The 11,791-nt window shown below is 40.3% G+C and overlaps 2 protein-coding genes across 3 annotated transcripts; one reads left to right on the forward strand and one right to left on the reverse strand.

Moving 5' to 3' along the window:
• Positions 1-1,579: 1,579 nt before the first annotated feature.
• On the reverse strand, positions 1,580-7,645 carry cndp2 (carnosine dipeptidase 2). Its single transcript, XM_012818327.3, has 12 exons — positions 7,518-7,645; positions 7,028-7,142; positions 6,719-6,862; positions 6,411-6,573; positions 5,863-5,951; positions 4,739-4,939; positions 4,331-4,415; positions 3,837-3,997; positions 3,441-3,605; positions 2,904-3,045; positions 2,497-2,644; positions 1,580-2,081 (listed from the first exon to the last, which is right to left on the reverse strand). The coding sequence occupies exons 2-12, from the start codon at positions 7,085-7,087 to the stop codon at positions 2,015-2,017; spliced, it is 1,425 nt and encodes a 474-aa protein (XP_012673781.1). The 5' UTR covers positions 7,088-7,142; positions 7,518-7,645; the 3' UTR covers positions 1,580-2,014.
• Positions 7,646-7,914: 269 nt separating this feature from the next.
• LOC105892031 (zona pellucida sperm-binding protein 4-like) lies at positions 7,915-10,956 on the forward strand. 2 transcript variants are annotated; one of them, XR_004165855.2, is made up of 9 exons: positions 7,915-8,305; positions 8,409-8,527; positions 8,618-8,822; positions 9,088-9,207; positions 9,287-9,459; positions 9,585-9,682; positions 9,861-9,995; positions 10,172-10,307; positions 10,403-10,956. XR_004165855.2 is itself a non-coding variant. In XM_012818248.3 (8 exons), exons 1-7 carry the CDS (start codon positions 7,966-7,968, stop codon positions 9,958-9,960), a joined length of 1,155 nt encoding a protein of 384 aa, XP_012673702.2. In that variant the 5' UTR covers positions 7,915-7,965; the 3' UTR covers positions 9,961-9,995; positions 10,172-10,956. The 2 variants fall into 2 exon arrangements, 1 of the variants encoding a protein (XP_012673702.2); XM_012818248.3 differs by having other exon boundaries at positions 10,172-10,956.
• The last annotated feature ends 835 nt before the right edge of the window (positions 10,957-11,791 follow it).

The raw sequence follows: 11,791 nt of genomic DNA on the forward strand, positions 1-11,791 counted from the left end.
TCTTATTTCAGCATCAACCTAGCGTGCTACCTTCTGAAGCCACAACTGACTTTTGTTACAGAACTATAACATTTTATATAAGATCATTTATCCTGTGGACTTTAGTTTGCTGTATGGGTTAAAACATTTAAATTTCATTTCAGTACATGGGGGTGGGAAGAGGAATCAACAAACAGATGACTGGACTAACAATACAAGATTAAAATGGCGACTTCCGTCACCTACCCGCCTAAATCTCTTGTTGAAATGATATACCCTCATTTGCTGATAGGCTGGTATCAAAAGTGAGATGATACAAGTGAAAACGTGAGAGAGGGTGTGCCATACTTTTTTTAAATCTAAAAACTGAACCACGCACAGAGATGACTGCTGAAGGATATACATTTGAGTTCATAAAAGACCACCACTTAAAGTTATAGCTATGACTATGCCATGCCTCATAAAAGGCTTGTTTGTGTAAGAAATATATAAGGAAGCTGGAGACGTGTGTTAAAGAAGCGTCCAGACACCAGAGCATGATAACTTTCACATTATTTCACCTTTCAGGCTTGTGTCCTCCCTCTGAAACATTTCATACAGGGTCAAACAATCATCATGACTTCACCTTGATAAACTAATAGCTTGGTCCCCTATTTCAGCACCAACCTGATCATTACTATTCTTCCTATAGGACCAAAAACTGACATATTAAACCACTGTTTCAGTAAGGCTCATCATCTTAAAGTGTAACCGTAACAGAGAAAAACAATACTAAAAACTACTGAAAAAGAAGTAAAGTTAGTAAAATTGCACTCCGTTTTTACTCCTTTCCCATTTGTTTTTTTTTTTATTTCCCTGCCCTGCACCTGGCATGTACACATTAACTTTGCGCTTTGACACATTGGCATTGAGCCATTAGTCGTCTACTTGATGTGAACCTATTTAGAAGAAACAGCGCTTGTGCTTTCAATTACTTGTGTCTCATCTGTTGAGCTTCTGGTGCAAAGTTTCAGCACAACAGATTAGCTTTTATGACAAACTACTTGTCTTTCAAGGCTATGACGATACATCGGAACTGCACGGGCACGCCATGACAAATCACAGATTATAGAATGCCTAAAATGTGATAGCTTAAGCACCACGTAGCCTGCAGCTCTGGTTATCATAGAACACAACTACTTATCGTTTGTTATCAAATACATGATGATCCCGAGGGAACATGTTGATGCAATGGTGTCTTTTATTATGTTTTCAGGGCCGTCTGTTTGTGTGTGTGTGTGTGTCAGCAAGACTACCAGGTTTTTTTTTTTTATTAAACTTGGTGGAGGGGTGTAGCATGGCTCAAGGAAGAACCTATACAGTTTGTGAGCAGATGCGGATCAAGAATTTTCTTTGACTTTCAGTAAAATTGCGACAGGGTGTTTGGCAGAGGTATGCCCTCTCCGAGTGCCCTCCTAGTTGTGCATGTTTTCATTTGGTGTGGCCTGAATTACGCTGTTGACACAGACCTGTTCACATTAGATCTGACAGTTCTCACTCCTCTGCATAGCAGAGCAGCTGTGGTCCACATTCCCGAGACGAAATTGGATGACGACTCTTAAAACAGTTCTGAGATGAGTTATATTTTGCCAAACTTTTCAAAGCCCATCCTGAGCAGAGGCCAGTAAATACAATGATTCAACAAAGTTCTTAAACTCTCATAAGTTTCATTTCATTCATTTTTTTTCTTTTTGAATATGCCATCCACAGACTGGAAACATTGCTCAAGAATGTATTTGAAATGCCCTTTTAAAGACAGTGAATTTCCATTAGGTACAGTAGAGTAGAGTAATTGATAACCAATTCCAACAAATGTAACCACCGGTATTACTTGCATGAGTTGCAATTATATTTTCCAAACTGTTATGTTTCAGAACTTCCCAACTGCACTGAGAACAAATCCTTACGGAGAATTTATTTCACAGTTCACCATTTCAAGTTTTGTTCTCGAGAACATTTAAAACAACAGAGTTAAAAATGTTAAAAACAAGTCCAGTTACTTCAGCAAAGATACTTCATGGAAGTAAGCTGCCAACATTTTGGTTCCCTGGATGTAGTTAGACCTGAAAAGAGAGAGACAAAAAAAAAAAAAAAAAAAAAACAGGAACTCAAATTTGGCTCATCTCAACCAGAGAAAACAAAACCATTGCTGAGATTTCTCTGGAACACCCTTTGAGCTGTGGTTGTTCAAGCACACTTGAATTTTAGAACATCAGGGTTAATAAAAACAGTTTATTCGTAGTTCTGAAAGGGGTCAGGGTCATGACCCCACAATCATGACTGTTAACTATGATCCTCTAACACTTTATTTGCCATGTGAGGCAGGACATACAGCCATGTCGGACAAGTTATAGCCTTAGCGATGGATGTATAGCCTATATAGCATATAAATATATAAATCATTTTTAATCTAATCTACCCTCACAACATCCACAGCTGAGCAAGTTCAAATGTAAGTGTCTGACTTGTGTCAGTTACCTGTTGAGCTTCTCATTCTGTGAGTGAGCACCATCATCTGACGAGCCCAATGGCAGCAGCATGACATTGCGGCCGGTTGCTTCCTGGAAGGTTAAGGTCACTGGGATGCTTCCACCCTCCCTCGTCAGGTCGGGCTCGACTCCAAACACTGTTAGCAGGAGCAAGAAAAGGTCAAAAAGCACCCATGGACACAATTCAACTCGATCAAATCTCTTTTAGCAACAACCAGAGAAAAACAGCCGAGTGGCTACTTCCATAACCAGAACTAGCATGACTAATTGCCAGGTCTTTCCTCAGTTTTCCCCAAATGACAAAGTCTCACCAATGACAGCTAGTCAGCAAAAGTCCCATGACAAATGCTATGGACATGTGTTGTACTGCAGCCCAAATGTTGAATGTGCACATACCAGTCTTCATGGCTCTCCTGCCAGCCATGAAATGGGGATGGTTGAAGTCTGCCACCCAGGCCTTAGCGCCGTGACCCATGTAAGCCTTCAGCTTGTTGGGGCTCTCCAGTTCGGCAAACTTCTTCTCCAGGTAACTGAGGACCTGAGGAAGTGATAAGACCATATTATTTTTAATATTCATATCGTTGTAGCTCATAGCACAATAAAGGCATAAGAAAATCAATACTCCTTCAGACTTGAAACCTGAGCACGTTATTTCTAGAAGAGGGGAAATGCTGTTGTGGATTGTCTTCCTGCAGTATAGCTACACAAGAATAACATACTGACTTCAAAATACATAATTTGGGGAAAATATTGCAGTTTACTTCACAATGAACTTCACTTCGTGTTAAGGTTGGGTTTACTCGTGTATCTCATTAAAACTAAGTACAACATACTTGTCAACCACGGCTACATGTTTCTGATTAGGGAGACAAAAACAAAATTGTGCTCAAATAATACAGTTCCGCTAAAATAGAGGAGAAAAACTCATTTTACCAGCTTCTCCACCACTTTTGGGTCCATGTCAGGGACGAGGCGGATGGAGAACTTGCCGATGACCTTACGTGGGATGACAGTCTTGGCCCCACCGTCGGAGAAAGCCCCCTCGATGCCGTGAAGAGACAGAGACGGGTATCTCCACCGATGCATCAGGATTTGTTCCTTTACACCAAATATAGGTCAAACAAAGTCAGTTCCCACAGAGACAAAACACTTAAATGCTCATCGGAACGACACAGAAATGAAGCCACGTTCATCGTAACAGCATTAGTTTTTCAAATCAGTGGTGACTAAATAATGTCTGCCTTTATGGCTGTCTGTCAGCTGGTAAACGTTACATTAAAGAGGTGCAATATCCATGGACAATCCAAGTACATTAAATTCAGTGCATACCTTGGTGTTGTGCAGTAGTTTGCTGGCCCCAACATCCTTGCAATACTCCTCCATGTCAAATTCAATCTTCTCATACAGCTTCTTCTCCTCCTCGGTGAGCTGAGCTACAGCCTCGTTCATCCCAGGCACCAGAATGTTTCCCTTCTTGTCCACCAGAGAGCCTAATTGAAAATGGCCAGCAGACAATCAAACAGAAATTAAAAAAAATTATTAACAAACATTACCTCTTAATCACTGCTGACATTGCTATTGTGCATACTTTACAGTTAATGTATGTATTGTCCTATAACCTACACACACACAAAGATATTTCTCAAGTGTGTCTGTTAAGTGATAACAGATACAGGTGAGAAAACTAAGAAAATCACATAGTATTTTGCTTCATCCTCCAATGATAACTTGATGATGATGATTGGTTCTCAACAGTCATACTTATGTGTGCGAATAAAGAGCCTGTGATTTGTGAGAGACTGCCTTCACACAAGTGCACTCACCCATCAGGGCAATCAGGTCGGTCATGGCTTCATGCACTGAGCCGCCAAAAACGCCAGAGTGCAGGTCTTTATCACAGCCCTCCAACTGTGGAACAAACAGCAATATTAACCAGGGCAAATAACAGGTTTAAAATGCACTTAAACTACTGAAACAGGTTCAAGTAAACCACTGGCTTTAAGACAGGTTTGATTCTGCGCCATAAAAAAGCTTGTAGTATAACAGCTGTTAACACAACAAGAAAGACTTAAAAGTGAAGCAGCTTATTAAACACAGCTTGGAGGGAAAGGTCATGGTGGAGGTAAGTACACAAAAACAACACGGCAAACTAAAGAAGTCAACCCTTTTTCCCAGTGAATTGCAATTAGTCCTTGTGGAATCCCTGTGCTTAGAAAGGGATTGTTACTCACCTCGATGAAGAAATAGCAGATGCCGCGCAAGCCATAGGTGATGCAGGGCTTGGTTTTGCCCAGCCAGTAGTTGTCCGAGATGCAAACATAATCTACATCCTTCAGGAAAGAGTCCTTCCGGGAAAAGATCAGATCGTCTAGACCCTCAGAGCCAGACTCTTCCATCCCCTCAAAACAGAACTTAATATTGATGGGAAGCTCCTGTTTGGAAAAAAAAAAGGAGAAAAGAAAAAGATAGAAACAAAGATAAAGGGTCTGGTGCAAGTGGTGAAAAAAGCTGTACAGAAACTCATTTAAGGGCATTTAAGTAAACACTGACAATGAAGGTTAAGTGATCCACTATGCAACAACTGCATTCATGGTTTCTGATATTTTCTAAGAATTAAAGTTAAATTTGTCACCACTTTTGGCTCATTTGGAAAAGCATAGCTGGGATCAGCATGTTAACGCCACATGACTGCTGATTAAAAACATATTTAAAAAATGTGACCAATTAGGATGAAAATATACATAGAATTTGTACTTTTACGGGATATTTCAAATTTCAAAAACATTTCAAATAGAACCTCTGGCCCAAGATATGAAAGGGGGAAGGAATGTGGACACCAGGATGGAGCAGAGCCATTACACAAGAAGGGAAGACCTTTGAGCAGGAAGAGTAAAAGGTCTGCACTTCTTGCAATCTGACAATTTTAAGGTGGCATCACGTTTTGGTTTTGGCAACATAAAAACTGCATGGCACAGCATTTATTGTCGCACACACCAATGTTATTTCTCCCTGCAACGAGCTGGGTAATATTAATCTTAACATTGCATGGCTGATTAGATTTGCTTGAACTGATTATAACTTGCACAGCTGATTAGATTTGCTTTAGTCTTATGGACAGTATATTTCATCAGCCCCCGAAGTATTGGTGTGATCCTTGCAAATGTTGAATTTACAAGTAGAAATCAATGAATGGTGCCATTAGTGCTTTTGCATAGAACATTTTCCATACTTAAAAAGTATGTCCCTCAGGTGTTCTTTACAGATGAAATATTGCTATGTGACAAATGCCACTGTTCACAACGATACAAAGGGTGTACATTTTGATGTGATTTGATGTATTGACGGCATGCAGTACTTGCTGAGTCTTCTGGAAGGCCTCAATGCAGTTGAACCAGGCCAGGACAGGTCCCTTGTCATCTGTGGAGCCTCTTCCATACAGCTTCCCTATGGTGATTTTAGAAATGTGACAAAAGCAACATGGGGAAACTTCAGTAACCAAGTAATCAGGGCAGTAAATGTTCAATCTGTTCAAACAAAGGTTGTGCATGAAAGCTGACAAATATGTAATCCAGGGCACACCTATAAAACCTGGTCAACAGTATAGAGTTATATTTATGACAGAGTATTGAATTTCCATTACTCTCCCAATAGGTCAATGAAAGCATCTTCAGAATTTACTTTTTAGTATTGATATCCAAGGAATTTTGCTCAAGTTTTCAGTTCCTATTACCAGGGGGAAGTGAGTATCTGCGGTAAGCTCAGCAAGCATGACTTAGATCAACTGACACATCATGTGGCTGAAAAAAAGTCTTCACTCAGGCAAAAAGTAATGAGTTAGCATAGTTAGCAGTCGCCTTTTTATTGCTTTGTAAGTCTGACACCTGATCAAGTGAATCCACCTACCATCTTTCTCCACCAGCTTGAAAGGTTCTGTGTCCCAGCCATCGTCGAGGTTTGCAGGCTGGACGTCAAGGTGACCATAGATGCACACAGTCTTCTTGCCAGGGTCTGAACCGAGGCGACCCAAGATGATGGGAGGAAGTGGGATCTCCTGTCCATCCGCCAACTATACAAAAATGCAATGTGTGTATTATGTGCCCATATTAAACTGCAGTTCCTAAACACATATTTGCATGCATATTAACGCTCCTTAAATGAAAGTGCTGGCAAACAATTGGACATAAAAATCTGAATAGCATCCGGGCATTTACCTTCTGTTTGCCAATGTCAACCAGCTCCACTGTTCCGCCAAGTTTCTCGATGTCCTTTGCTGCCATCTCCATCATCTTTTTTATCTCTCCACGTTTCTCTGGCCATGCAGAAACACTCTGGACTGCTACCCATTCTGCCAAACGCTTGAGAGGCAGAAAAATGGTTAAGTGCACTTGCAATTAAGAATAGAATTGTAGATGTTACAATGGTTTGGCATTAAAACGGCATTGATAATATAAACTGTAGTATTTTCCACAACAAACAAACCCATTTGGTTTCTTCATCGACAAAAAAAAGTAATTTCTTACCTCAATGTACAACTCTTGGTGTTCGTCCACATACTTAAAAAGTGCTGGAAGAGAAGCCATCGTTTCTAACTTTCACCCTTAAGCCGGAGTACCTGGACTCGAACTGAACTTTTGCCTGTGAAATACAGCCTATTATTAGATTATCACAACAGAGACTGCACCTATTCGTTTACGCTAACACCATCATCTGTATACAAGTCCTACTTGGTGATGAAATAACATTAATTATTACGATAATATAGACCTGACCTTTTTGATTATCTTTTTAAGTCTGTCTTCCCTTATGAGTCCTATGGTTAACTTTGCGGCACATCATGCTCATTTTACAGATTCAACCACTTAACAAGTAGCCAGACCTAACTTCGATACTCAACGGGAAGTACAATCTGGAATTAGTGGTGTCAAGGGTGCAGTTGTGAGTAGGTCTACCTTAAATGCTACTTGAAAATAAAAACATGCAAGGCGCATAAGTCTTCATCTAAAATATTACCTTGAGGATATCACACGAAAGATCATCGGCCACAGTGCGGTTAATTCTGCAGAGTCAGTCTGCAAAGTCTTGTGTTTTCAGAAGACAGCATGTGAGAACCTTTTCCGGTTCGTCACCATCCTGTGCGTGACGTCAGTTTCGGAATCCAATCAGATTCTTGTTTTGATGGACAGTTTATTTAAGTTACATCAAATAAGTTGCTTATTTGAAGCATTTTATTATTATTTAAAATTTAAATTTTAATTGAATTTAATTTAACTACATTTTCCGTGTGTGTGGTTTGTTAGAGTGGTCAACACTTGAAGCTTTCCCTCAAAATGTAATCGTTTTTGCTTGATTGCTTCCAGCCTCTCCTCTACAGGTGTTCTCAATTTAAGAGAAACTAATTATTGAATAGAGTTTAGGGTGATGTTTGTCTATACATTTCAAAAGAAAACGACGGCTAAGCATGCAGTTTAGGAAGTCATTGACAGTTGACTACAGTTATCATCTGGCAGCTATGTTTGTGTTAGTTTGTTTAGTTGCGGAGTTAGCTCTTACACAAGCGTTAGACCTTAGCAGTCAGCTGGGGGAGCATGACTCCTTTTCGTTTGTCCAGAGCAAGGATGACTATACCATTGGCAAAGCTATCGTTAAGTCATCAGAAATTGACTATGGTGATGATTCCAGTTCGGAGAGGGAGTTCAAGATGCCGGCTACAAATACCCAGGAATTGCTTTTAGAGTGTTCAGACAACGCCATGAAGGTGGTACTTCCCGCTGGTTCACTCAATGCGATTAGGATGCTAGGTAGGTGCTTATTACCCAAGGCTATTGGTAGGCCTGTATGTGGCATCAGTTTGGTTGATCTGTTTTAAAAATGCACATGTGACCTTCTTTTTCCTTTTGAAAGGCTCAAGCTATACAGACTCTGTACTCGAAAATCCAAAGTTATGTGGATATACGCTGACAAAGACACAAGAAAAGAACACCCTTAGTGTCAATTTTACAGGCTGTCCTGTGACAATGGAGGTCAGATTTCCATATTTATTGTGTGTGTGAATTTTTTTCAAGTTACTGCAGTGGCCAAAACTGCCCTAATGAGTTGTTTCTTCTAAACAGAGAAATCGTTATACCATCAGGCTGATGTATGTCACAGATGACGGCAGAGTCAAAGTCAATACTGTGTCCTGTCCTGCTCATCAGTATTTAAACTTGACAAGGCCGCAGTCTGATGGCCCTCGTGAAAAGCCTACCAGCAAGTGTGGAAGCACTACTGTTGCTCCCATAACCAAACCCACTCCGATACCTAATCCATTGCCTGGGGGTTTGTATGACTGAATGAATGCATTCCTTTGCTTGGGCACTCTGACACTACACCCTCATATGAGCTGTACTCTGCTCCTTTATAAACTACACTTTGGAACTGCAAGGTTTTTGGCAATGAAGAAAAATGTAATGGAAGCATTCAAAATTGGTTGACCTTTACCAAGTTCTTAACATGTTACGCTAAATGCATTAGGCCACAGTGTTTTGAGGGGGTCTTGTGCTTTTTACATGGATGCAAGGTTTACTCTTTCTTTTTTCCCCAGGCTGCAGTATTCCAAAAGAGAAGCAGATTGAGTGTGCCTCTGGAATATCTGCCTCTGAGTGTCGATTGAAGGGCTGCTGTGTGGACCCTGCAACTCTTAAATGCTACTATCGTATTAATGGTAACATCTAGGCCCAGACATTTTTAATTACTTTTGTACAGCTCTTCTTTGGAGTCTAATCTATCCCTCTTCTCTTCAGAGTGCACGTTGGACAAACACTTTGTTTTTGAAATCAGCCGTGATTCGTTCAGTGTACCAGTGAGTCCTACTTCGCTAGTAATTGCTGGTGATCCTAATTGCAAACCTGTGGTTGCCAACAGCAACTTTGCCCTTTTCAAGTTTCCAGTCACTGAGTGTGGAACCCGAATGTATGTAAGTGTTAACAAACAATGTTTTGCTGTGGAGATGAATGTTGCACTCAACATTAGCTTGGCTGTGATCTGCTTACAGCTTATTAGTGCTTATTTATTTATTTTTACCCCCTTCCCTCAAACTAGGAAAGTGGGGAGAATCGTGTGTACCTGGCTGAAGTGCAAATGGTCATAAGGGCACTCCAACTGAAATATGGAATTATCAGCAGAGACAATCCTGTCAGGTTTGTCTTTTTGTATATTGCCTGGTTTTCACCATATGTCCAGATGGGGTTGTCATGCTGTTCAAATATGTCCCCTAATACTAGATCGTATAACAAGTATTCTTTGAAATGGGTATAACTTTTTTTTTTGTCATGGACCACTGGGTATGATTTGTCACTTTTGGTCATATTTGCACAGGATCATGGTGGAATGTCGTTATCCTCAGCGTCACCAGATGACTCATGCCAGTGCTGGGTTTCTCGTGATGAGCCCACGACTCCCATCTACCGTCACTTGAGGGCTTGTATGGTGTACAGCTTCGAATAGCTGAAGGCTCGTCTAGTTCATTCCTTTTAATTCTTCTGCACTTGCTTATTCATTTGTATTTGTTGTGTAAAATGGCCCCTCTCTAGAAAGAACCTTTACCAAGTTTTTGCCACACTACCACCAACCTTTGCGTCTCCTGCTGGGAAAGCCACTGTATCTTGAAATTTGCGTCTGTCTTTCAGGTGCCCTAATGCCTTGGATTCTGGCTCCACCTCAATCATGAGTGATCTACCACAGAATCGCCACACACGTCACTTCATGGTCAAGCTGGTTTTCCAGTTCATGGATCAAACGACCAATACGTTTCTGAATGAGGAGGTTGGACCTATTGACTTGTGCATTTACCATAAGTTTTTTTTTACTAGAGAGGAAGTTACTCTTAATCACTCTCCTCCGATCTATTTCATGTGCAGAGCTGAAGTGTGTTTGCCTTCGGTGTCTACCTGCAAAGAGACTTGCTTTGATACAAAGGTATGCCTTGAAAGATTTCCTTTTCAATTTGTGCTTAAATGTGTTGTCTAAAACTTCTTCTTGTGCCCTGAGGTTTCTCCTTAACAAGAGGGACTGCTCTAGTCATTCAATTCTGAATAAATGTTATTGCTTTAATTGTGTAGCTTGCTTATTGTTGCTGGCTCAAGTGTCAATATTTGTCTTATGATGTGTAACTTGGTTTGATCCATTAATAATCAGACCATACTACAACCTCTAGTCTAAATGTTATATTTTGTATTAAAGTAAATCTGGTGACTGTTAGTGGTTGACCGATATGGGTTTTTCAATGGCCTATATTTAGAGAACAGGGCGACCGCTGGGCGACGTGTTTTTTTTTTTTTTTTTTTTTGCATCTGATAAAATACAAAAATGTAATTAGTGACAGATAAAACTGCTGAACTTAGATTAACATTTATTTTAACAATGTTATTGTCTGTTTTGCCTATGTAGATCTGCACTCTAATTATTAAAAAGATGTCCAGAATAATGGAAAAACATTGATCTGCTACGACACCCACCCCTAGTATGTCTTATGACAATACCAGTGCGCTAGCTTCATCTACCACCTCAGTACACTTCAGCTCTTACTACTTCAACTGCGCATACAACTACAACCATTGCCTCTACAACTCCATCAGCTGTAACGGTTAGTATTGCACCATCCATGTTGGCTGCAGCAACTGTATCTGCCTTTTATTGTACCAACCCATATCACCTCATCATCATTGCATCGGCTCTGAAACGACATCTAACATCATCTACATTCCACACCCAGTCAGCTGCTACCGATCCTTTCAAGTGGGCCTAGACCTTGTTATAAATGTGATCAACAAATTGTCCCATGAACTTCTCAGCCAATGGAGCTTTGTGAGCTAGCTAAGAGCTAATCTCTGCTGCTGTTATAACTTGGCACAGGTTACCCCAGGTTTTCTTATGTTGCTAACATTCAGTTTTCATTGTTCATACAGTGACATTTGGGATACCCAGAAATGAAAGAAAATTACATTGGAACAGCAACTATGTATTTTTATGCTTAATTGAAGAGAGGTAAGTGGTAGAGGAGGAAGGTGAATTTATTATAAAACAGGAATTATACCTTCATTACCAAATAATGTCACACTGACCAGTGATGTTATAAATTACTTTAAGCGGTATCAAGTGTTATGGGTGCATGACCTTGAAAATGTCCAGTATGTAAAATGATTATACAGCTGGATAACAGCCTTCGATGTGTCCCATTATGTGATGGAAACGGGACACCTCGGGGGCCGTTATCCCTTACATATCAGACCTTTGAATGTTGAGATGGC

Source organism: Clupea harengus, chromosome 19, assembly GCF_900700415.2.
Source record: "Clupea harengus chromosome 19, Ch_v2.0.2, whole genome shotgun sequence".
NCBI classification, from domain to species: domain Eukaryota; kingdom Metazoa; phylum Chordata; class Actinopteri; order Clupeiformes; family Clupeidae; genus Clupea; species Clupea harengus.